Source organism: Hyla sarda, chromosome 5 (assembly GCF_029499605.1).
Source record: "Hyla sarda isolate aHylSar1 chromosome 5, aHylSar1.hap1, whole genome shotgun sequence".
NCBI classification, from domain to species: Eukaryota; Metazoa; Chordata; class Amphibia; order Anura; family Hylidae; genus Hyla; species Hyla sarda.
The window spans coordinates 109,675,732-109,703,291 of record NC_079193.1 but is presented as its reverse complement, the minus strand read 5'-3'; the positions used below and the strand labels follow the sequence as shown (position 1 = coordinate 109,703,291).

The window sequence follows — 27,560 nt, the reverse complement described above, 5'->3', positions numbered from 1 at the left end:
TGCAAACAGAATAACCCCTGTCCGCATGCCCTACTGGGGAGGAGTTCAGGACATCCCTCTACTAGCCATAGTAAATAGTAGCTGCACATCTATCGGACCTGGAGTATATAGTAATACATAGTCACCCAGTCAGAACTATACGCTTTATTTTCTAACATACACACAGAACTCTATGTCCAGCGGAGTACACCCAACCATCCATTCAGTTTTTTTCTCTCTCCGTGGTCTCTCTATCAGGACGTTTTTGCTGTCATTTCTTAGGGCTATGTAAGAACACATAACAGCACAAATTGAGAGACAGAGGCCAAACTGTATGTGACCACATCATCTTGAGGGTAAAAGAATCTATGGGTCCCCTTGAGAACAAGCAAACTATATTGAAATCCAAATAAAGAGATGGTGGGAAACCTATAGTGACATGGGCTGTTAGCAAGTGATGACCTCAGCCATTGAAACACATTATTAGAGACAAAAAATGAAACACTATTCAGGTGGACTGTTCTATAGTTCTTAGGCCTCCTTTACATATATCCATCATCATCAAGAATGGGACAGTTAATCATCCGGCGTCTCCGTTTGGATGCCGGATGATAGGACTCCCGGGCCGACACAGACTGGAATGCATCACACACAATGGACACCAGATGATGCACAAGTGATGCCAAGTGATGCCCTTCTGGCATCAGTTGTGGCAGTTTTCACCCAGTTTCGCCTGAGCCAGACACATGTAACTCTAGCCTTAGGTTTAGTCTGGCTTCTTTATCAATTACCTCCAAATATAAAGTCTTACTTTGTTTCAGCAGGCTTGCAGGGACCGGTGATGTATGTCTGCAGGACTAATAGACCGTGCAGAGGCTGTCATCTGTCACACAGGCTCTAGAGAAAAGACAGGTCCCCAACCCTTGGTACATCTCTAGTTTTGCTTCCACATGCTAAAAACTTACAGATTAATCCACTTTTCTATAGAATTCAGTTCATTCATTGAGTTTGATAGAGGTGTAATTTGTGAGAGACTGATGCAAGTGATGACTATGTACAGCTCTGCAGAATGTTAACACTATATAAGCAACAGGTAAAAACTAGGAATGTCCCGATACCATTTTTTTTTTTTTTTTTTTTTTTTTAAGACCAAGTACGAGTAACAATACTTAAATTCTAGTACTCTCCTATAACAAGTACTTTTTATTTTAAAGGGAATCTGACACCAGGGTGACCCAGTCTCTGGCGATGCTTACCGTGCTGATATGTGGGGTCCTTGGTGTGTGCAATGGAGGCGGCTGCTGTAGTATGAGCCAAGATCTCTCTCTCTTCTCCATTGGGCAGAACAGGGAATTTGCATTGGTGGTGAGAGAGATGTCTCCAGAGCGATTGCACTGATGTTCACATGGTGAGCAGCGATAGAAACTGGGTCACCTGCACTGTCTTCCTATAAATTCACGTTAGTGCAGGGGACTCTGCTGTAAGATTACCTTAAATAGTAGGTAGGATCCTCTTGTAGGTACTATAGATAGCTGCAGACATTAGACAGCAGGACCCCCTTATAGCCAGCAGCTCCCCCCCCCCTTGTGGCCAACAGGACCCCCTTGTAGCCAGCAGGACCCCCACCTATAGACAGAAGCCTCCCTCTGTAGCCAGCAGGACCCCCCCCCCCCCCACGCCTGCTGTAGACAGCAACCCTCCTTTATAGCCAGCAGGATCCCCCCTGTAGAAAGCAGTCCCCCTTTGTAGAGAGCAGCCCCCTCCTTTTAGGCAGAAGCCCCCCTTTGTAGCCAACAGGACCCCCTGTAGCCTGCAGAACCCCCCCCCCCTAGACAGCAGGACCCCTCTGTAGCCAGCAGGACCCCCCCCCGTAGAAAGCAGCCCCCCTTTGTAGTTGCTCACTGTCCGATGCCGCCGCTCTGCAGCCCCATTCTCATCACTGCCGCTGCCCCGTTCTGGGGTTTTAAGGAGGAGCATGTGACATACACGACACTCTGCTTCCGCCGTAGCGTTACGCTGGGCGCAGTGGAGTGACGTGTATGTCACATGCTCCTCCATAAGACCCCATAATGCGGACGGCAGAACGGGGCAGCGGCAGTGATGCGAACCGGAGGACGGGGCAGCGAAGCACTACACCAGGTATCCGATTTGGTATCGGGGACATTAGACGAGTCCCCAATACCATGCAGATACCTGGTATCGGCCCCGATACTAGTATCGTGAAATCCCTAGTAAATGCCTAGCCTAAAAATACAAACTATGGGTAAATGAGGTTGTGTGGCCCTAACAAACTGCTTGTGCTTAAAGATTTAAGGTAACAAAAAAACAAACAAAAAAAACAACATTGCACACCTACCTCAATTCTTCTGCATGTCCTGATTCCATTCTGATACATCCCAACTAAGCCAGTAACTGTTCAGAGCGGTGATCCACCTTAGCCAGTGATTGCCTGAACATGCATGATCTGTGGGGCAAAGCTAGAGGAGGACTCACTGGAAACTGGCAGTCAGGACTGACACTGCTGTGGATAAGAGAATGACTAAGGCCTGGTAGGGCAGAAACATGTCAGATCAGTACGAGGAACAACTCACCATGGTCTTCCCCTAGGTTTGCTGCACTACACTTTGATTTTGTATCATGATTTAATTAGGAGATGGATAACATTTTATCATTTTTTTTTACTTGATTTTCCCCGTTCTGCTTTTGGATTCTGTCTACCAACGATTGAAGAGGACCATATTCACATGCACAGGTGATGTTAACAATTTTTTTCTCGCTCTCGATAGGAGAATATAACAAGTTTGGATAACCTCTTTAAAATTCCTTGCCAATCTATAGGACAAAGCAAAGCTGCCTAAACCCAAACAGACATAATAGTAGACACACAGTACTTTCATATACTATTCATAAGATCAATACTTTTCCATATGCCAAATTAATAGAGCCAGCAAAATCCATAAAGAAAATAAGGACAATTAACATGTAGAGAAAAAAGGTAGAAATGCCTGATGAGCACAATGCTTATAGCTTTAGCCTTTCTGATCTGTGTGGTTTAGGTGTGAAGGATGGATGGGCGGGTGGGGGGGGGGGGGGGTGCCAACGGTCAGTAGCTTATAGAAAAACAATTTTGGCTGCATTTACTTCAATCTAAAGCATGTGTGAAGGTCATGCATTCTTTATATCAATGTCAAGCAGACAAACCAAGACTTCCTCTTACAGTCTTATAGGGACACCCTGACTAGAGACACTCACTCAATAGTATCAGTTAAAGGTGAACTCCACTGAAGGCTAGTAAAAATGGATACGACTTGCAGGTAGCCAGATTTTCACAAACCCATGACAGCACCCCTGGAGAGGAGACCTCCCACCGCAGGACAGGAAACCACTAAAAGAAAAGCAGTACACACCTCATGTTCTGTGAGAATGCCAATACATACAGCGGTCGCATAATGCAGCATTCTGGAAGCTGTTATAGTAGCAAACCCATTTTTACATGTGCCATTGTTGGTGGCAGAACTTACATTTTACAGGCAAGGGGGGGAAATAGCCGATAACTTAGCCGATAACTTATACCGGAATATCGGTATATCGGCCTGAAAAGGTCACAGACTATCTATATCGGCCCTAAAAAAAAATTAATATCGGTCGATCCCTATTGGAGAGTGCCTAGTAACTCCATTCAGGCCATATATGTTTTAGCTGGATTCAAAAGTGCAGCAGACAACGCTTTTTTACATTTGGTTAAATGGGCACTGTCATGAAATCTAAAAATGTATATGTTGTAGTACTTAAGTACTACAACATATCTCTAATATACTTTAATAAAAATTAAAAAAAAAAGTGATTTTAAACCAGTTTAAAATCTTTTAAATTCGGCCACTAGGGGGTCGCCCTCCTAGTGGCCAAATGCATTCGGCAGTGACGTCACTACTGAATTTCGACTAATTTAATCCTGGCAATGAGTTGAAATTCAGTCACTGCAGTGCTCGCTCCCTCCTGTCAGACAGGCAGGAGCGAGCACTTTGCAGGAAGTGGATGCGCGCAGGCTGCTGGGGAAAAGGTAAAGTATTATGCCAGGGGGGTTGCGTGTTCACCTATACAGTATGCCTCCAGTTTCCCCACTACAACTCCCAGCATGCCCTGACAGCCAATAGATGTCAGGGCAAGCTGGGAGTTGTAGTGGGGAAACAGCTGGAGGGACACTGAATAGGTGAACTAAGGGGGGTGGGAGGGCGAGTGGGTTGAGCGGGGCCAGGGGGGGTTGCGGGCTGCGCGGCAGGGAGGGGATACTCTGAATGGGTGAACTAAGGGGGGGTGAGTTGAGCTGCGCGACGGGGCTAGAGGGGGGTTGCGGGCTGCGTGGCGGGGAGTGGTATGTGCGGCCATCACAGATCCGGTGTTCACCTATACAGGGTGCCTCCAGTTGTTTCCCCACTACAACTCCCAGCATGCCCTGACAGCCAATAGATGTCAAGGCAAGCTGGGAGTTGCAGTGGGGAAACAGCTGGAGGCGCCCTGTATAGGTGAACTACGGGCGAAAGTGTCGGCCCCAGCAGGCATCAGTGACGTTGTGCCTGCTGGGGAAGTCTGCCTGGTAGTGAGCACACTACCAGGCAGACAAAAGGCATTTTTAATATGTAAAAAAAAAATTTAAGGCAGGGAGGGGGTTAGGGATAGATGGGTAATAGGCAGGGACAGAAAAAAAAAAAGAAAAAAATGGGATGGTGGGAGCTACCCTTTAAAATAGCATATACAGCCTGAATAGACAACAGTTGACTCAATTTATGCCATTGAAATGAATAGCACTCACTTCTCTTCGCCACAGTATACAGTAGATGGTAGATGGAAAGTGAAGAAAACAAAGTCTGCAATGTGAAACTAACTGAGAAGGCAAACATAAGATGTTTGATTGAGTGATTTATATACTACAACGGCCCTAAACAGCGTGCGAACACAGTCTAAGAATGACGTCTAAGGCTGCATAAATGATACTAGCGTTTACTCGTTCTACTGCATTTTTTCACGGGTCAGTTATTGGGAATGAAGATTCCCATCAATGCCATTTTGGCCAATGATTGGCAAGGCCCCTGAGTAAAGATGGGCTCTGCAAATACTGGGAGAGATTTATCATTGCCTTCCTGACATTTTTTGGCTGTAATTTTGTGCAATTTCAGACACTTTCTGCAAAACCGACTGAAATGCAGTAAACCTCTATTGACAATGCAGTGAAAGATATTCACCATGTGAGCCTTTTTGAAAAAGGCTCAAAAAAAAGTGTGCAAGCATAAAAAATTAAAAAAATTACAGTTCTGAGGTGATTACTCATTTATGCAAAATTTACCTGTTCTCCTTACTGATAAATTCTGGAGCACGTAAGCCAAAAACACAGCAAACAACAAAAAGGCAGGAGGAATGACTGCACAAAGCCACACAAAGCCACGTCAACTCTCCGCAGCCCGCGTTAAGTTTAAAAACGCAGGGGCCGCTGGGCACACCGGGACGTCACTGACGCAGAGGAGCGGAACATGGAGGTGGAAGACACGCGCTGGCCAGCATAGTAAGTGATCAGCGGCACGTCCGCTTCGGTGCTCAGACCACTGCTCCTCCGGTCCTGGGACCTACTGCTATGGCTGGACCGGAGGAGTGGTGGTCAGAGCACTTAAGTGGGGCAGTACACAGGCATACAGCCTCCAGCTCCACACTGTATATGGCTGGAGGCTGTATGTCTGTGGGGGGACATACTGCCAACCTAATGTGGGGGAACTATACTGCCAACCTAATGTGGGGGAACTATACTGCCAACAGAATATCGGTATAAGTTATCGGCCTGAAAATTCACAGGTTATCGGTATCTGCTCTAAAAAAATAAAATAAAATACAATATTGCTCAATCCCTAAGCAATTCTACAACTCCCAACACCCTGTGGCTGTCAGGGCATGCTGGGAATTGTAGTATTGCAACTGCTAGAGTCACACAAGTTTGGGATGACTCCAAAGCTTTCATGGGACCCCTGCAATCTCAACTGCAGCACCCCAGACATCCAGCGCACAGAGCGAAATTTCAGTGATGGATGACTGGCGATGCAGGGCAGAGGTTCGTGACATTATGGCCGTCACGCCCCCCCTCCAATAAACTTGTATTGAGGGGGCGTGGCCGTGACAGCATGAGCCTCCGGTGCTGCACCCAACACTCTAAATGAATGCAGAGTGCAGCAGGGAGATCGCGGGGGTTCCCACAATCAGACATTTTATCTAGGGGATAAGATGTCTGGGGGGGGGGGGGGGGGGGGGGGGGGAAGTACCCCTTTAAACAGATTTGTCAATTACTGAATTACTGACCACACTGCTCTCTGCTGACACCTCTGCCCATTGATTAAAATATTTAATAGAAGTAATTTACAAATCTGTTTAAATTTCTTGCACCAGTTGATTCTAACTTTTCCACCAAGGTACCCCTTTAACCTCTTAAGGGTGAGATCACTGTGCAAAAAATGAGCCCTCATTTTGTAGGGGTCAGAAGATGACAATTGTAAACGTATATATTTTCCTGCAAGTAGTTATGATTTTTTTTGAGAAGTGATACAAAATCAAACCTATATAAGTAGGGTATCATTTTAACCGTATGGACCTACAGAAGATAAGGTCATTTTGACTGAAAAAATGCACTGCGTAAAAACGGAAGCCCCCAAAAGTTACAAAATAGCAATTTTTCTCTTCAATTTTGTCACACAATTAATTCTTTTTCCGTTTTGCCGTGGATTTTTTGGTAAAATGCCTAATGTCACTGCAAAGTAGAATTCGTGGCACAAAAGATAAGCCATAATATGGAATTTCAGGTGCAAAATTTAAAAGAGTTATGATTTTTAGAAGGTGATGAGGAAAAAAATGAAAATGCAAAAACGGAAAAACCCTGCGTCCTTAAGGGGTTAAAGTTCCCTTGTATAGCCAGAGAGAAAGATTAAACCATGGTCCTTGTCATTGGAGATGTTCTTCACAAATTTTGGATGATCATATTTTCTAGCTCAGTGTTTCCTAACCAAGGTGCCTCCAGCTGTTGCAAAACTATAACTCCCATCACCCTGGTCGGGGAACACTGACCTAGATAATAGGCTGAAAGACGACTTTCAAGACTCTCAGAGAAACAAAACTATTTTAAGATTTTAGACAGTCCCTCTCAGAAAGGTAAACTAATCTGGTATCACAGCAATGACAACCAATTCGGAGACTTGTGGATGCACACTTACATTGTATTGTGGCTGTGGCCAGGTTGGCAAACCCTAAGGAAATTATATTCCTGGCACTTGCCATACAATCGAAAAGCAGGGCTGTAACCCAAGCCACAACCATTGCATAATGATTCCAGTCTGAACAGCCGCCTAAGTGAGGAGGCGGCTCAGGATTTTATAACACTGCGCTCACTCCTGCCAGACAGCTATGTGACAGTGCACAAGAGACAAGGGCATATGGCAGGGTGGTAGATCACACATCTTCCCTCCCCTCCCTAAAAATCATCTCCTGCAGACAAGGAATGTGCTGCAAACAACATTAAAAACGTAGGAGTGAATTGTGAAGGAAGCGCAGAAAGCACATCACCAGCTACAACAAAGAGCTGGAGGGCAAAGACTTACCATCTCTTTCATGCCACGTAATCTAATATTATAGACATCAAGAAGCCCCCTCCCTTACTAAACAGATGCACACAAGATCACGAGAAAATTAAACCAAGACATAACCCGCTTTGGGACTGAAGATATTACAGTATCTTGTCAAGACACTTGAGGCAGAGTATGCCAGGACATCAGCGAGGCAGAGTATGACAGCACCGCATCACGCCGTATAGTTTAGAAGTCAGTCCCCAAATGTTAGTCAGCGACTAAAGACAATAAGTGTATGCCAGTAGCTGGTCACCTGCCACATTCCTACATAGAATCAGTATATGCCACTCTAGAGCCCAATCATCCAGAATACTTTAGACAGTACATGCCAGCATATGAAAGAACCTGGCAACCAAGTACATGCCAATCCCTGCTCACCTAATAGACTCTAGTGACCAAGTACATGCCAATCCCTGCTCACCTAATATACTCTAGTGACCAAGTACATGCCAATCCCTGCTCACCTAATAGACGCTAGTGACCAAGTACATGCCAATCCCTGCTCACCTAATAGACGCTAGCGACCAAGTACATGCCAATCCCTGCTCACCTAATAGACGCTAGCGACCAAGTACATGCCAATCCCTGCTCACCTAATAGACGCTAGCGACCAAGTACATGCCAATCCCTGCTCACCTAATAGACGCTAGCGACCAAGTACATGCCAATCCCTGCTCACCTAATAGACGCTAGCGACCAAGTACATGCCAATCCCTGCTCACCTAATAGACGCTAGCGACCAAGTACATGCCAATCCCTGCTCACCTAATAGACGCTAGCGACCAAGTACATGCCAATCCCTGCTCACCTAATAGACGCTAGCGACCAAGTACATGCCAATCCCTGCTCACCTAATAGACGCTAGCGACCAAGTACATGCCAATCCCTGCTCACCTAATAGACGCTAGTGACCAAGTACATGCCAATCCCTGCTCACCTAATAGACGCTAGTGACCAAGTACATGCCAATCCCTGCTCACCTAATACACTCTAGTGACCAAGTACATGCCAATCCCTGCTCACCTAATACACTCTAGTGACCAAGTACATGCCAATCCCTGCTCACCTAATACACTCTAGTGACCAAGTACATGCCAATCCCTGCTCAGCTAAGACGCTAGTGACCAAGTACATGCCAATCCCTGCTCACCTAATAGACGCTAGTGACCAAGTACATGCCAATCCCTGCTCACCTAAGACACTAGCGACCAAGTACATGCCAATCCCTGCTAACCTAATAGACTAGTGACCAAGTACATGCCAGTGTCTGATCACCTAATAGACGCTAGTGACCAAGTACATGCCAATCCCTGCTCACCTAATACACACTAGTGACCAAGTACATGCCAGTGTCTGATCAACTAGTAAGTAGCAGCAGTATATACCAGCAGCTAGTAACCCAGTGAAGTCACTGAAAGAGCAATCTATGGCAATAATTCACCTGGGCAATGCACGTCAGTGCCTGGTCACCTGCTTTATAGTGGAGTGTGATGCCCATACAGCTAACAATCACTTTATGCCAGTTCATGCCCCTCCACCACAATAGTGACTATGACAAGCTGCAGACATTCATTTTCAGCCACACACTAAGTTTCAGTTGGGGGAAGAAAGCTCAGACTCCTCCATGGCACTTTCCCTTGTGTCTGTGTTGGCACTAAGAACATCTTACTGCAGCTATGCCAGGGACCCAAGACTGCCAAATGCCCCAGCGTGTGCAGTATGCACAGATCATACCTGGGCACAGGAGGGGCAGGTGGCAGTCCACAGACATTGAGATGCCAGTCATACTGACTGCAACCAGAGTAAGTTCCCCTAGAAAGCAATGCCTGGCATTAGAGGTACATTGTCATTGTGCCAGGCAGGGCTGTCAGTGTCTCATACTTTGCCCATTGAGTAATAAGGGGAGTGTTCGTATCCGTCCCGGTGTCACCTTCTACACATGGGGAAGTGCCCCGTCCTGCATTACCTCCAGCAACCCACAGAGGGCTCCACTCACCAGGGGTCGAACTCGTGGATGATGCTCTCAAAGCGGATAACAGCGAAGAGCCTGGAGCTGAAGCCGGCCAGCCAGGCCAGGAAGAGGATGGTGAAGGAGAGCAGAGACTGCCAGCCTGCGGGCTGCGACAAGCCCCCCGACAGGCCTCCCCCGGGGGAGTGCGCCACCACGCTGCCGCTGCTGTTTGCCGAGGAGCCGGATCCCGAGCGCCCGGAGCTCAGGGCGGGGGAGGAGGCCCCGGAGTTGGCGGTTGCCGCTTTGTGCTTATTATCCAGGGCTGCGTGCTCCGCCATGTTGGATTCCCCCCCGCTTGCCGCCGCTCCACCTCCTTCTCCTCCTCCCGGGGTGGGGGTGTGTGCTGGGGGCGGGAGGGGTCTGTGGACTGTCGGTGACTGCTCGGGAATGAAGAGGGAGGTTTAAAACGCGCGGGCACGGGGCTCGTCCGCCCGATGACACCGGCCTCCGTGCTCCCCTCTGCTGCTCTCCGCAGCTGCGGTTCTGTCTTCGGCCGCGCTCACTGTCCTCATCACACACCCGGGAACAAGAGGCCGCAGGGACCGGAGCCGGTCAGCGCTCCTCGACTCTAAGCTCAAATGACATTTCCTAGTCAGCGCTGATAGGAAGGAGGGGCGTCACCAAAAAAAATAAAAACCACGCCTGCTCTGACAGCCCCTAGACTCTCCGCCAATGAACGAGCGACAGGTACGTGGGAGGCGGGGCTACGCTGACACTGGAACCAGTGGTAGACAATAGGCTCTGAACGCACGCCTTTTTCCGCCGGCCATGACGTCACTGGGAGGCGGGACCTTGTCGACACTTCCCTGTGGGCCTAAGGCACGTGCTGTCAGATGAACTGGAAAATGGAAAGCGTGCAATGATTGACAGGACATTTTCACCAATAACGTGACTAAAATGCGTGGGAAGGGCGGGGACTTGTATAGAGACTGCGGAAAATGAGCTCGGCTGTGGGCGTGGCTTCTGAGTTCAATTATTTCTCACCGGCGCTTATGATTAGGCGGTTACTTCGTTCATTGCCGGAAACTGAGGAGCGCGGTGTCTGCGGGCGGCGGGTCCTGTCATGGCCTCAGCGTCACACATATCCTGGAGAGCCTTGCAGCGGCCGTGCAGTACCGTGTGCAGGGGGCAGTGTGCGTCTTCTCATTCCCTATACAAGGTGGAGAGTAGGATATTCCCGCAGACATGAGCTGTCACTGCCAGTCACCTCTCCTTATGGAGATTGATGCCAATCACTGCTACTTTTCTAATGGGCTCCTGTTTTGCATAATAAAAACGTGTCATCTTTTTCAGTTACTCTTTAACAACAGCAAAAAACCTGAGAAGAGGAACACATTTACTATGGCTATGTTCAAAAAATTAGGGGCAGCTATAGACAGAAAGCAGAACATGGCATCACTAGGAACACTCAGAAATGTGCTGTCTCCAAGTGGATTCCGCAGAAGGGATTGGAATGTCTATTCTTATTGTAGGGTCCGGAATGAATATTTCTGCCAGGGAAATTCAGACACATGCAGAGTGCGACCAAATCCCATTGAAAACAATGCAATTTCCTAGCTGAATTTTTCTGCCAGATTCTGCTTGGATATTCTGCTGTGTGGCCATAGACTATAGATATAATTTACACCAGTTCAAAGGTGCGCCAAATGTCCATAAATGCCTCAGGCTAGGTTCACATTGTGCAATGTCCATTCTGTTCCACCAACTATTAGAGACTGGTGATTGGAGGGTGGAAATTTAAACCACTTACTTATACGTTGCCCTTAGACAGCCCCAAAAAAAAAAAACTATTTTCCCAATTACCTAGATAATTTCTAAAAGTGCGATCTTTATTGTTTTTTCTCTGCACATTCAACTGGTTTAAAAATCACATTCGCCATGTTGTCCTGATGTGATAATCCTTTATGACAACATAGGGTGCCTGCAGACACACCCGTTTGTCTGATAGCAGGACAATGGCGTCTGAGTAAAATCTGAACGGCCCCCCAGTCCATTATGGTTTTTTTTTGTTTTTTTTTGCACCCAATGGCCTCAAAACAGTTGGGAAACACTGATCTAACGCATTGTCAAAATAGTATGCTGACACATCCCTATTAATTTCAGTGGCCCAATAGTAGTAAGCTGGTGACTGTTCAAGTCATTTCTCAGCGGTATACAGTACATGTGTGTGCTCAGACTTGTTCACACTACAGAATTTCCTCTCAGCATGGTTTCCTCTTGCAGTAACCTCCTGTTACTCTCAATGAAGTTGATTCTGCCAAAAGAATGAACGTGTTTATTCTTTCAGGGAAATCTTCTCGGAATGGTTCTATAGTCTATGACGGTGTTTCCTAACCAGGGTGCCTCCAGCAACAACAACAAAAAAAACACCACACCTGTCCTCTGGGTGTGTGTGGTATTGCATCTCAGTTCCATTGAAGTGAATGGAGCCAAATTATAATACCACACACACCCTGAGGACAGATGTAACACAGTTTTACAAGAAATTAGCTCAGTTTTTCTATCCCCTGGATAACTTCTTTAAAAGTGCAGCACACCATGCTTTTGATTCTGGGAAATGATCTGAATATAGTCACTAGTTAAACTGAAGTCGTGGGAACGTGCCAAAAGGACAACCGCTGGAAACACGCTGGATGTTATCAGGCCTAACACTTAATGCACACTCTGGAATTTCTAAGTGGAAAGATTCCACTTGGAAATTCTGATGCAGCAGCCCCCCCCCCCCCCGTCTTTTCTTCAATGGGATTCTTCTGCACCATACGCACTGCTGTGAGATTTCAAATTCTGGAATTTCGGTGGACATCCAAGCGGACTGCATCATGGTGAAGAAAAAAACAAAAAAAAGCAAAAAATTTCTTAAAGGGGTATTCCAGGATTTTTGTTTTATTTGACTATGCTACAGGGGCTGTGAAGTTAGTGTAGTTCATAATATAGTGTCTGTACCTGTGTGTGACGGTTTTCTCACAATTCTTCTGTGAATATTGCCCCAATATTTATTTTTAACAGCATACAAAATTACTCATGTCTCTGCATTTCCCATGTTGCACTACATCGAGACATGTCATCACTAGTCAGGTGATCAGAGGGAGCCTGTACTGCTTAAATTTTGCAACAGCTGTAGGCCCCCTGATTAGAAAACACTGTGTTTCAATGGGTGGGATAGCTGATGTGTGGGAGGAAGGAAAGTGACCTCAAACTTTCAAGCATGGAACTGGGGGATGTGTAGTTTAGAGAACAAAATCCAACAGGAAATACCCATTTCTGGCAGATAAGTACTAAAGTCACCTTATGGTGGATAACCCCTTTAAGGAAGCCTAATAACTATATCACATACTTATACCCAGATCAGAGATACTCAACCACATCCTCTCTTCTTCCCCTTAAGGCATGGCAGGTGACGGTTACCAGTGTGCTGCAAGTGTTGGTGAGGGTGAAGACTTTTTTTTTTCAGCACTCTTGGCTGCCTGTGCTTTTAAGTCCTGCAAAAAAAAAAGTACAGTCGTCTCTCAAGTTACAGTATTACTTCCAGGACAACCCTTGTAAGTTACTAAAAAAAAAACTAAACTAAATGACTGAGCACAGCTTCTAATCTGCAGTTACAAATCCTGCACATCAAATCTGCGCAGGATCCTGTACATGTGAATGTACCCTAAAGAAGTACTCTGCTGAAACTTTTTTCTATCCATTGTTCCCAGGCTGCAAAAAGTAAAATAACAAACTTTAACACACTTTCTGCCGCTACCCTGATGCACTTATGTTGGTCTTCTGACTTCTGGGCCCGGTCTTCTTTTTTATCCTGGAGCCCAATGCATCACAATACAATCAGCTTATAGGCAGTCACAGCGATGTCCCTCCTTGACTGGTCATACACTAAGTGAAGTGTCATGTAACGAACCTTGGCCCCTCCTTCTCCTTGGTACCCGGCCCATTACAGTGTATTTCATGCTGCTTCAAAATCTGCTGCACAGTTGAAAATACCGAATATTAGGATTGGAGAGGCTTCCTGTGTTACCAAAAGACTGAGCCAACCACATTGTCACCTATACCCATGGTGACCAGAAGAAATATAATGCCATAGGAGTTTTTGGGCTCAAAGTCATGGATGCAGGACGTATAATTGGATATATCAATGATTTATTAGAATATTAATCTATAAAAAAACATTCATATCAGATCATGAAAATAACAATAACTTGTACAGGGCTCTTGTGCACTGCTACAGTTAAAATAATAAAAATAGTAAAATAGTTACTAATAAACTGTAATAAGACCACCTATAAAATGCTGATATAATATCTCATGAATGAAGAAGCAGAATTGTCCTATGGACATAAAGTGGTACTAAGTCACCACTGATTAGTGGAGATTATGCAAAAAGTTAAGCAGGATTGAGCTGCTGGCACCCGCTGCCAATTGTACACTATAGGGGAGATTTATCAAAACCTGTGCAGAGGAAAAGTTGCCCATAGCAACCAATCAGATTCCTTCTTTCCTTTTTAACAAGGCCTGTGCAAAATGAAAGAAGTGATCTGATTGGTTGCTCTGGGCAACTTTTCCTTTGCACAGGTTTTGATAAATCTCCCCCTATGTCTGCTAGATATGTTCCAATAAATAATCAGCGAAAGTTCAGTGTGATGCACCACTCACCGCTTCCGATGTACAAATAACGTTGTACACTGTGCAGGCATACTGGAGTATATACCCCTCACCTTATTAGCCAGCAGTCTAACAGAAGCGCTCTGCGTGGCGTGGAGAGATAACTGTGGGGTACAAGCGGTCTCCTCAATTATGCAGCGTAGAGAGACCATCAGCCAGATTGTGGCAGGAATGATACACGGTGAGTGGTGATGTACATGTGGTGTCCCGGTACCGGATTGCATCCGTTACCTTGTGGTGAGGTCCCCAAAGTCAGAGTCCCTAGGTACCGGTGGGGTCCTCATCTATAGTTATCCCCTAGTCACCCCTTTAGTAGTTAAAATTATTCAAATTCTAAGTGTAAATATGTATATAATGTATACTTACCTTGTTGTAGTGTCGCGGGACCTGCGGGTAACGTGATGCGTTCCAGAACTCTAAGGTTTTTAAGTTAAGGACCTTTGGAGGTATTCAGGTGACCACCATGCATTGTAACATTGAGTGACAGCTGACATTGGACCAATCCAAAACGGCCCTTCCGCTGCCCATATAAGGGAGCGGCGGCCATTAATCTCTCTCTTGTTCCTGCGCTGCTGATGAGGACGGATCTGCGCAGCTGTCATCAGGACTTGCTAGGCCTAAGCCCTGCGGCCGCGGTCATCTCTTAAAAAACTGTGAGTTACTTCAATCCCTGTTAACTACGCAAGATCACTGGACCTAAATACTCCCCTAAATCCAGCGGATCTCTGCAAGAAACCCCAATTCTAATAATTTCTGGATAACTCAATGGTCCTCAGCAGCTGTCAATCACAGCCGTGCTGAATAGAGACTTTGTTAATAAGACTGTTGCTGTTATTGAATGTACCGCAAATACCTCAGTTTCACGCAAGTTCAACTTCATCTTTGCTGTGGACATTCAGTCATTTATGCACGCACCTATCGTTTCTGGGAAGGGTGGCGATAGGCTGAAGATTTACTTCAGCATATTAACCCCCACCCTGACGTCACGAGTGACAAGGGTTTAATTAACCCCTCATATACCAACACAGCAACACCCCATCTACCCAACACCCCAAGGCAGTTACCACATACAGAAGCAGCAAGCTTGTGGCGGTAGCACGCGCACTCCGGGGTTCATAGGAAAGCTGGGTTCTGAGTCAGGATATTAGCTATATATATTGGTGGGGGTCATAAGGTTTCACAGAATTAAGCTGTCTCAGTTATTCTCTTGTAGTTCTACCATACCAAGGTCAGCCACAGAAACATACTGCTAATTGTTGGGGGAAGGGTGACTCTTTATCTGGTAAACCTCCTTAACTGAACATAACATTCTCTGTTTTATTTGAAATCGCATGTTAAAAGTGTATAATTTAGTATAGTTATGTTGATGCACTGTAGTTACATAGCTTGTAAGGTTTAAAAAAGACAAAAAAGTCCATTAAGTTCAACATAAAACCCTACTGTGTTGATCATGAGGAAGGCAATCCCCCCCCCCCATGAGATTGATGCCAATTTCCCCATGACAGAAAAAATTCCTTCCCCACCCCAATATGGCAATCCTAATAAGTCTGTGGGTCAATGTTATGTCCACATAAATCTAGTATCTATAATTTGTAGTATATTTTTCCAGAAATACACCCAGGCCCCCCTTGAACTTGTTTAATGAGTCAGCCATCACAACATCATATGGCAGTGTGTTTCATAGACTTACTGCTCTTACAGTAAATTGATTTACCGGCCAGGTATAAATATATCACTAGAAAGACCTCTACTGTCCATTTATATATTTGTACATTGTGATCAAATCCCCCCTAAGACATCTTTTCTCCAAACGAAATAACCCCAAGCTTCTTGGTACTGTAATCCCCCCATACCATTAATTACATTTGTTGCCCTCCTCTGCACCCTCTCCAGTTCTGCCATGTCCTTTTTATATAATGGTGGCCAAAATCGGACACAGCACTCCATATTTGGTCTGATTATGATTTATACAAAGGCAAAATAATGTTTCTTTGCCTGTTCTTGTGCCACAAGCTTATATGTCTCTCTTGATACATCTCATGACTTTGTTAGCCTTAGTAGCAGCGGCCTGGCACTGGTCACTAAAGTTGAATTTACTGTCCACCATTACCCCATGTCCTTTTCAGTTGAAGTTTACATACATTTTTATTATTTACCACATAATTGTTCATTTTGCTTTTACAGCTCAAGTGCATACCCTTACATCTATCCACATTAAACCTAATCTGCCATGTCTATGCCCAAGCCTCCAGCTTCCCCAAATCCCTCTGTAATATTATGTTATCTCCCTCTGTGGTGATCACCTTACCAGTTTAGTGTCATCTGCAAATATTCAAATTCTACTCTGTAATTAATCTACAAGGTCATTTATAAACATGCTACCTTCTTGTTTTAGTACTCTGAATGCTTTCCTCATCATTTATCACATCCCTAACTGTTTTGGTTAACCTAAATTGGTCTTCCTCTATTTGTAACACATTTCTTCCCATAGGGTATACAGTCATGGCCGTAAATGTTGGCACCCCTGAAATTTTTCAAGAAAATGAAGTATTTATCACAGAAAAGGATTGCAGTAACACATGTTTTGCTATACACATATTTAAAAAGCAAATTAGACATAATGTCACACCAAACTCCCAAAATGGGCTGGGCAAAAGGTGATGCTCCTTTAAACTAACCTGGGGCAAGTAACAGGTGTGGGCAACATAAAAATCACACCTGAAAGCAGATAAAAAGGAAAGAAGTTCACTTAGTCTTTGCATCGTGTGTCTGTGTGTGCCACACTAAGCATTGACAACAGAAAGAGGAGAAAAATTGTGTAAAAATATCAACAATCTCAAGGTTACAAGTCCATTTCCAGAGATCTAGATTTGCCTTTGTCCACAGTGCGCAACATTATCAAGAACTTTGCACCTCATGGTACTGTAGCTAATATCCCTGGGCTTGGACGGAAGAGAAAAATTGATGAAAAGTGTCAACGCAGGATAGTCCGGATGGTGGATAAGCAGCCCCAAAAAAGTTCCAACGATATTCAAGCTGTCCTGTAGGCTCAGGGAGCATCAGTGTCAGTGCGAACTATCTGTCGACATTTAAATGAAATTAAATGCTATGGCAGGAGACCCAGGAGGACCCCACTGCTGACACAGAGACATAAAAAAGCAAGACTACATTTTGCCAAAATGAACTTGAGTAAGCCAAAATCCTTCTTGGAAAACATCTTGAGAACAGAGGAGACCAAGCAAGAGCTTTTTGGTAAAGCCCATCATTCTACTGTTTACCGAAAATGGAATGAGGCCTTCAAAGAAAAGAACACAGTACCTACAGTGAAATATGGTGGAGGTTCAATGATGTTTCGGGGTTGTTTTGCTGCCTCCGGCACTGGGTGCCTTGAATGTGTGCAAGGCATCATGAACTCTGAGGATTACCAATGGATTTTGGGTCACACTGTACAGCCCAGTGTCAGAAAGCTGGTTTGTGTCTGAGATCTTGGGTCTTCCAGCAGGAAAGTGACCCTAAACAGACATTAAAAAGCACCCAGAAATGGATGGCAACAAATCGCTGGAGAGTTCTGAAGTGGACAGCAATGAGTCCAGATCTAAATCTCATTGAACACCTGTGGAGAGATCTTTAAATTGTTGGGAAAAGGCGCCCTTCCAATAAGAGAGACCTGGAGCAGTTTGCAAAGGAAGAGTGGTCCAACATTCCGGCTGAGAGGTGTTAGTTATATATATTAAGTTATGGGTGCCAATAATTTTGTCCAGACCATTTTTGGAGTTTGGTGAGACATTATGTCCAATTTGCTTTTTTTCCTCCCCTTTTTGGTTTAGTTCCAATACACACAAAGGGAATAAACGTGTATAGCAAAACATGTGTTGCTGCAATCCTTTTCCGTGAGAAATACATCTTTTTTTGAAAATTTTCAGGGGTGCCAACATTTACGGCCATGACTGTATGTCGTTCACAAGATCTAGTTATGATGGTCTTAAAATGTCCCATATCGTTTGTGTACTTTTATTACTAAGGGCAAATTCCCCATCTATGTCACTAAGATAATCTATTAGTTGGTGAAAGTTGACCTTCCGAAAGTTTTATGTTTTTGTAGACATCCTCATATACGTTAAATGAAAACTTATTATGTTGTAGTCACTATTACCAAGATGAGCCCCCCACCTCTACGTTAGAAACTATACCTGCGCTATTGGTTAGTATAAGGTCCAGAAGCACTTCCCTCTTGTTGGGTACTTCACTAGTTGGAAAATGTAATTGTCCTTTATGTCAGGGTAGTTAACCCCTTAACGACCACGGACGTAAATGTACGTCCTGGTTTGGCGGGACTTCGCGCACCAGGACGTACATTAACGTCCTGTGTATGACAGCGAGCATCGGAACGGTGCTCGCGTCATACACGGCAGGTTCCACCCGCTAGCAGCAGCCGGGGACCCGCCGGTAATGGCCGACATCCGCGATCGCGCGGATGTCCGCCATTAACCCCTCAGATGCAGTGATCAATACAGATCACGGCATCTGCGGCAGTGCGGTACTTTGAATGGATGATCGGATCACCCGCTGCGCTGCCACGGGGATCCAGCATGGTGGCCGGAGGTCCCCTCACCTGGCTCCGGCCGTCTCCCGGAGTCTTCTGCTCTGGTCTGAGATCGAGCAGACCAGAGCAGAAGATCACCGATAATACTGATCGATGCTATGTCCTATGCATAGCACTGAACAGTATTAGCAATCTAATGATTGCTATAGATAGTCCCTTATGGGGACTTATAAAAAGGAAAAAAAAAAGTGAAAATCCCCTTCCCAAATTAAAATTGTCAGTTTTTCCCATTTTACCCTCAAAAAGCGTAAAAAATGTTTTTTATAAACATATTTGGTATTGCCACGTGCATAAATGTCCGATCTATCAAAATATAATGTTAATGATTCCGTACCTTGAATGGAGTAAACGTAAAAAAAGTCTAAAAATGCAGCTTTTTTTTGTCACATTTTATTAAAAAACATTTAATAAAAAATTGTCTAAAAGTTTTTTATATGCAAATGTGGTATCAGTACAAAATACAGATGAGGGCACAAAAAGTGAGCCCTCATACCGCCCTATATACGGAAAAATGAAAAAAGTTATAGGTGGTAAAAATAGGGCGATTTTAGATTACTGATGTTTTACAAAAAGTTTTAGATTTTTTTTAAGAGGTACAAAAATATAAAAGTATCTAGCCATGGGTATTATTTTAATCGTATTGGCCCACAGAATAAAGAACACCTATAATTTGTATCGTAACGTGTACAGTGTGAAAACAAAACCCTCCAAAATGTGCAAATTTGTGGTTTTCATTAAAATTTCCTCCCTAAAAATGTTTTGGGTTTGCCGTACATTTTATGGTAAAATGAGGTTTCATTACAAAATACAATTGGTCACGCAAAAAAGAAGCCCTTATATGGGTCTGTAGATGGAAATATAAAAGAGTTATGGATTTTAGAAGGCGAGGAGGAAAAAACAAAAATGCTAAAATAAAATTGGCCTGGTCCTTAAGGGGTTAAAGTCCCCCACAATAATGACTTCACTCTTCTTTGCGACAGTGAAAGAGGGCTTAATGTTTTATTTTTATTTTTTTATAGTATGTACTGTACTGTAGGTGTGGTCTACCAAATTTGTGAAGCTTCATTTTTTTTTTCCTGCTAATTTTTTATTCAAGGATTCTTTCTATGGTCGGGGGATATACAGTAGTTACTTGTAAATGAATAAATCAAGGAATTACATTAATATTCACAAGTTTTAGGTCATTATCGTAAATAAAATTATTTAATGTGATAAGAAAAAACACAGTGTAATCTCAAATGTCTGTAAGTCTAATGTTGAACTCTTGAACAAGAGACTTAAGAGTAACAAAGTAAATGTGTTGTATTAATTTCCATAGTTAATATTCTAGATTTTTTTTTTTACCAAAGTTAACATTGCATGAAACTTCTGCAAGTTTGTATAACCTTTCTATCTTTCACAGTCTTTTGAGTTTTTGCTACAATGGAAATTTTAATCAAAATAGAATAACACAGAAATGGTCTTAACCACTTAAGGACCAAGGGCGTACAGGTACGCCTTTGCTCCCTGGCACTTAAGGACCAAGGGCGGACCCGTGGGAATTTCGGTCCCCCCCCCCCCCCCCGTGCGTCGGGCGGGGACTGACCGGGGTGACTGCTGATATCGATCAGCAGGCACCCCGCGCAAATACCCAGGGGGGGTAATCAGACACCCCCCCCCCATGTCGACGATCGCCGCAAATCGCTAGTGAATTCACACTAGCGATTTGCGCCGATTCCGGGTCATGCGGGTCTATGGTGACCCGGAATATAAGGGGGATCGCGGTTGTCCAAGACACCCACGATCCCCCTGAAGGGATAGGAGTGAGGTGACAGGGGTGTCACCCCTCCTATCCCTGCTATTGGTCACCAGAAGCGACGACCAATAGCAGATCAAGGGCGGGGGGGGGGGGGACTTTGGTTTCCCCGTTCTGCCCACCCACAATAGGCAGGGCAGGACGGGAAACTGAAGAGGACCTAGGGCAGAAGATCCACTTATGCATCCGGAGTCTGCGGGCAGCGATGTCGTGCGGTTCGTACAGAAGCCGATGAGTTGCCTAGCAACATCTGGAGGGCTACAGTCTGAGACTACTATACAGTGGTCTCTAAACTGTAACCCTCCAGATGTTGCAAAACTACAACTCCCAGAATGCCCAGACAACTGTTTAGGCATGCTGGGATTTGTAGTTTTGCAACAGATGGAGGGCTAAAGTTTGAGACCACTATACAGTGGTCTCTAAACTGTAGCCCTCCAGATCTTGCAAAACTACAACTCCTAGCATGCCCACACAGCAGTTTGTTGTCTGTGCATGCTAGGATTTGCAGTTTTGCAACATCTGGAGGGCTACAGTTTGGAGATCACTGTGCAGTGGTCTCTAAACTGTAGCTCTCCAGATTTAGCAAAACTGCAAATCCCAGCATTCGCAAACAGCTATCTCGGCATGCTGGGAGTTGTAGTTGCGTACCTCCAGCTGTTGCATAATTACATCTCCCAACATGCCCTTCAGCGATCAGTACTTGCTGAGAGTTGTAGTTTTGCAACAGCTGGAGGCACACTGGTTGGAAAACACTGAGTTAGGTAACAGAACCTAACTGAAGGTTTTCCAACCAGTGTGCCTCCAGCAGTTGCAAAAGTACAACTCCCAGCATGCACGGTCTGTCAGTACATGCTGGGAGTTGTAGTTTTGAAACAACTGGAGGTTTGCCCCCCCATGTGGATGTACAGGGTACATTCACACGGGCAGGTTTACAGAGAGTTTCACGTTTGAGCTGCGGAAATTTTTTTGCCGCAGCCTAAACTCCTAGTGGGAAACTCACTGTAACCTGCCAGTGCGAATGTGCCCTAAAAACACTACACTACACTAACACATAATAAAGAGTAAAACACTACATATACACCCCCTTACACTGTACCCCCCCCCCCCCCCCCCCAATAGAAATGAAAAACTTATTTTACGGCAGTGTTTCCAAAACGGAGCCTCCAGCTGTTGCAAAACAACAACTCCCAGCATTTCTGGACAGCCACTGACTGTCCAGGCATGCTGGGAGTTTAGCAACAGCTGGAAGCACCCTGTTTGGGAATCACTGGCGTAGAATACCCCTATGTCCACCCCTACTCAATCCCTAATTTAGTCCTCAAATGTGCATGGCACTCTCTCACTTCAGAGCCATGTCGTATTTCAAGGAAACAGTTTAGGGCCACATATGGGGTATTTCGGAAGAAACTGCTCTACAAATTTTGGGGGGCTTTTTCTCCTTTTACCCCTTATGAAAAGGAAAAGTTGGGGTCTACACCAGCCTGTTAGTGTAAAAAAAATAAAAAGTTTTACACTAACATGCTGGTGTTGCCCCATACTTTTTATTTTCACTAGAGGTAAAAGGAAAAAAAGACCCACAAAATTTGTAACGCAATTTCTCCCGAGTATGGAAATACCCCATATGTGGGCATAAAATGCTCTACGGGCGCACAACAAGGCTCAGAAGTGAGAGCGCACTTTGTACATTTGAGGCCTAAATTGGTGATTTGCACGGGGGTGGCTGATTTCACAGCGGTTCTGACATAAATGGAAAAAAATAAATACCCACATGTGACCCCATTTTGAAAACTACACCCCTCACGGAACATGACAAAGGGTATAGTGAGCCTTTACACCCCACAGGTGTTTCACAAATTTTCGTTAAAGCTGGATGGGAAAATTAGGAAAACATTTTTTTTCCAATAAAATGCTGGTGTTAACCTAAATTTTTCATTTTCACAAGGGAAAATAGGAAAAAATTTGCAACCCCATTTCTTCTGAGTATATAGATACCCCAATATGTGGATGTAAAGTGCTCTGCTGGTGAACTACAATGCTCAGAATAGAAGGAGCGCCATTGGGCTTTTGAAGAGAAAGTTTGTCCGGAATTGAAGGCCATGTGTGTTTACAAAGCCCCCTGTGGTGCCAGAACAACTGACCCCCCCCCCCCCCACATGTGACCCCATTTTTGGAAACTACACCCCTCATTTAATGTATTAAGGGGTGCAGTGAGCATTTACGCCCCACAGGTGTCTAACAGATTTTTGGAACAGTGGTCCGTGAAAATGAAAAATGTAATTTTTCATTTGCACAGCCCACTGTTCCAAAGATCTGTCAAACGCCAGTGGGGTGTAAATGCTCACTGCACCCCCCTTATTAAATTCTGTGAGGGGTCTAGTTTCCAAAATGGGGTCACATGTGGGGGGGGTCCACTGTTCTGGCATCTAGGGGACTTTATAAACGCACATGGCCCCCGACTTCCATTCCAAACAATTTCTTTCTCCCATAACCTCAATGGCGCTTCTCCTCTTCTGAGCATTGTAGTGCGCCAGCAGAGCACTTGATGTCCACACATTGGGTATTTCCATACTCAGAAGAAACGGAGTTACAAATTTGGGGGGTAATTTTCTCCTATTACCCCTTGTAAAAATGTAAAATTTGGGGAAAAAACAGTATCCAACTTAAACAAAAAGTCGTGAAATACCTGTGGATGTTAAGGCTCACTGTACCACTTGTTACGTTTCTTGAGGGATGTAGTTTCCAAAATAGTGTGCCATGTTGTTGTTTTTTTTTTTTGCTGTTGTGGCACCATAGGGGCTTCCTAAATATGACAAAAACCAAAAACCATTTCAGCAAAATTTGCTTTCCAAAAGCCAAATGTGATTCCTGCTCTTCTGAGCATTGTAGGTCGCCTGCAGAGCATTTTATGTCCTAACATGGGGTATTTCCATATTCAGAAGAGATGGGGTTACAAATTTTGGGGGGCATTTGCTCCCATTACCCTTTATAAAAATTGTAAATTTGGGGAAAAAAACTGCACTTTAGTACAACATTTTTTTTTTCATTTACACATCCGAAAAGTCGTCAAACACCTGTGGGATGTTAAGGCTCACTGAACCCCTTGTTACGTGCCTTGAGGGGTGTAGTTTCCAAAATGGTATGCCATGTGGGGGGGTTACTGCTGTTCTGGCACCATAGGGGCTTCCTAAATATGACATGCCCCCCAAAAACCATTTCAGAAAAGCTCACTCTCCAAGATCTCATTGTCGCTCCTTCCCTTCTGAGCCCTCTACTGCGCCCGCTGAACACTTGACATACACATATGAGATATTTCCTTACTCGAGAGAAATCGGGTTACAAATTTTGAGGGGATTTTTCTCCTTTTACCCCTTGTAAAAATTAAAAAAAATTGGGTCTACAAGAACATGCGAGTGTAGAAAATGAAGATTTTGAATTTTCTCCTTCACTTTGCTGCTATTCATGTGAAACACCTAAAGGGTTAACACGCTTACTGAATGTCATTTTAAATACTTTGATGGGTGCAGTTTTTATAATGGGGTAATTTCTGGGGTATTTCTAATAAAAAAGACCCTCAAATCCACTTCAAACCTGAATTGGTCGATGAAAAATTCTGATTTAGAAAATTTTTTGAAAAATTGGAAAATTGTTACTGAACTTTGAAGCCCTCTGATGTCTTCCAAAAGTAAAAACATGTCAACTTTATGATGCAAACATAAAGGAGACATATTGTATATGTGAATCAAAATATAACTTATTTGGAATGTATATTTTCCTTACAAGCAGAGAGCCACTGTAACTGTAACGAGGGTCACTGTAAATTCTTTTGGCTGTGCAAGTTATAGCATGAATGTTCTTCATGTGGTGGTTCACATGCTGAGCCAAATGCTCTAGGGTGGCTAAACTGCCCCCTAGGGCCTTGGGCACTACTGACAGGAAAGACACTGTGAATGTAGCCGCAATGTTACCTTGGCTAGAAAGTTGCCCCAATAAGTCTGAGGTGGTTCAATTGAGAGATGAGTTCTTGTTTTTTTTTTTATCCCTTATCTTTCTTCTTTTGACCCACAGCAGTCTCTCAATTTAGAGTCGGCTAGGACACATCAGTCAGCACTTACGAAGAAGGAGGTTAACTTGGGTAGAATTGCTGGCCCACTTCTTACTCCTCAGTTTACAAACTTATGCCTTACCTCTTCCTTGAAGGCAGGCCTGTTGGTGTGGCTTAAATGTTTGCTCTCTTACAATGATCATACTTGCTGGTAAGCTCCTAAGGTTGGCAAAATGGAATTGGCTCTGTTCACTAATGCGGCTGGATCATTTGGCTTTGGAGCCTTTTATGTTGGTGAATGGTTTGCAGAGACTTGGCCCGCTACTTTAAGGGAAGAAGGGTTGTGTCGATTCAGTATAGGCAGTAAGAGGGGGATAACGGGAGATTGATGGAGACTGAAGGAGTGCACCTGATTAATTTTGAGAAGGATATTTTCCTCTTTGGCCTTCAGGATGGGTTTAAGCAGGGCTTGTTTAATCTGGGAGGGGGGTTGGAGCTCAATGAAGGGGTACAGAAGCTCCTCCTGTGATGGTTAAATGGAATTTTAAAAAAATGAAGTTAAAGGCAGACTTGCCCTTCATATATGGATCACGGCTTGCATTATGCTTCGCTTAAAATGATCAATCAAGACTTGTTTCAAACTTCAAATCTAGACGCAAATGAAGGCACCTAATATTCAGAAATGTTTCCCACAGTAAGTTCTGGAGAACAGCAACCATATGGCCACCGGTAAACATAGCCTATCTGATATCTTATCCAGTAATATAATTACAAATCTGCATTGTAGACAAATATGCACGTGCTGAAGACCCAAATGATCTGTAATTATACTGCTATGGTATCAGATGGCCAATTTGATCAGGGAAAAATAATCAGTAGGACATTTTATTGATAACTGCCTTAGCTTGTTATTTTCAGAAGTTAGAATAATAGATTGGTAAACTTAATAATTATGTTTGTCTAATTTACATATATTCAGATATTTCCATCTTACTGTTTTGTTACAGAGGCCATGTTTGCCAAATTGTGGAGAAACAGGCTTCACTCACTCAGGAGCATAGGATCCTCAGCACTTCTGGACACCAGCATGTGTAAAATACAAAAGCTTTATTTCTTTCTTCAATATAAAAACATAATATGGGTACAAATTGTAGTAAAAACAGACCGACGCGTTTCGGTAAACAAAAGCCTTTTTCAAGGTCCTCACTGTGAGAAAATATTCAGCAGAATAAATATACACTTTGTAACAGAAACCCCTCTCCATTAGCACATCCCTTCCCAATTTGGAACTTGCCGTAACCCTTAATTTGCTGACTTGTTGTCAGGAACCGGACTGGTATGCGGGTAGTGGATCCTCTGTGTTAGTGAGACGATGACGTGGGCTGTACCAGGGGACCGGTTCTAAGAAGTTACTGGTTTTCACCAGAGCCCGCCGCAAGGCGGGATTGACTTGCTGCGGCGGTAACTCCTAGGTCGTATCCCCTGATAGCGACTCAGCCTCACTAACAGCTGAGATAGGCGAAGTACACAAGGACAAGGCGAAGGCAAGGTCGGACGTAGCAAGAGGTCAAGGCAGGCGGCAAAGGTTCGTAGTCAGGGGCAACGGCAAAGGGTCTGGATACACAGGCTCTCTCAGGGCACTAGGGCAACAAGATCCGGCAAGGACAGGAAAGGGAAGTGGGTTTTTATGTGTTTAGTACTGATTGGGCCAGGCACCAATTAGTGGTGCACTGGCCCTTTAAATTTCATAGAGCCGGCGTGTGCGCGCCCTAGAGAGCGGGGCCGGGCGTGCCAGGAGGGAAGTGAAGGGGGACGTGGTTGGTAAAAGACCTGGGACGCGATCCGTGAGCGGGCACGTCCCGTCCCGCGGATCGCATCCCCTCCGGTGAGAGTGGAGCAGCGCTCACGGTCAGCGCCGCCAACCGGAGCGCTGCAAGCAGAGAGACGCCGTGAGCGCTCCGGGGATGCAGCGGGACTCGGATCGCTCGGCGTTAAACTTGTAATGAACACTGCCACTGTAACAGAACTTCATAGACGTCTTAGTATAATGAACAGCTGGTTACTTGCAGAAATGCGTTGCCCATAGCAACCTTTGAATACATATAAAATATAAAACCCACTTGACGTAACCCTTCATTTGCAAACTTGTAATGAACACTGTCACTGGTAATAGAACTTCAAAGACGTCTTAGTATACTGAACAGCTGGTTACTTGCAGGAATACGTTGTCCATATCAAGCGTTGAATACATATGAAAAATATAAAACCCACTTGTAGTAAACACTACCATTGGTAGCAGAACTTCATAGACGTCTTAATATACTGAACAGCTGGTTACTTGTAGGAGTACGTTGCCCATAGCAACCTTTGAACACATATTGAACCAACTTGACATAACCCTTCATTTGCTGACTAGTAATGAACACTACCAATGGTAACAAAACTACATAGACATCTTAAAATACTGAACAGCTAGTTATTAGCAGAAGTGCGTTGCCCATGGAAACCTTTGAATGTATATGAAACCAACTTGCCGTGATCCTTCATTTGCTGACTTGTAATAGACACTACCAATGGTAACAGAACTTCATAGACCTCTTAGTATGCTGGTAGGTAATTACTTGCAGGAGTACGTTGCCCATAGCAACCTATGACCAAAAAACCACCAAGCAAGTACCAAACTAATCACATCCATATAGACCACCACTGAAAACATTGTCTTATTTAACAAAAGAGAAGAACAAAAAAGGAGTATATGAGTCAGTAAAACAACATTACATGAGATCTATAATTTATCCCCTCCGGTGCTCGGGTTGCCA

At 44.4% G+C, this 27,560-nt stretch overlaps 1 protein-coding gene and 1 long non-coding RNA gene across 4 annotated transcripts in view; one reads left to right on the top strand and one right to left on the bottom strand.

Annotated features, from left to right (window-relative positions):
* The window catches only part of STT3B (STT3 oligosaccharyltransferase complex catalytic subunit B), a 169,911-nt gene extending 159,204 nt beyond the window's left edge, over positions 1 to 10,707 (bottom strand). Inside the window, exon 1 of one of the 3 annotated variants that reach the window (XM_056520086.1) lies at positions 10,630 to 10,707. Coding sequence is in view for 2 of the 3 variants with exons in the window: in XM_056520084.1 (XP_056376059.1) it covers positions 9,631 to 9,923 (293 nt within the window). In the remaining variant the exon portion in view is untranslated. The other 2 variants (XM_056520084.1, XM_056520085.1) reach the window with 2 other exon arrangements.
* A 369-nt stretch (positions 10,708 to 11,076) lies between these two features.
* Positions 11,077 to 27,560, top strand: part of LOC130273382 (uncharacterized) — an 84,043-nt gene continuing 67,559 nt past the window's right edge. The window contains exon 1 of the long non-coding RNA XR_008843976.1: positions 11,077 to 18,502. This is a non-coding gene — a long non-coding RNA (uncharacterized LOC130273382). The remainder of the gene's footprint in view (positions 18,503 to 27,560) is intronic.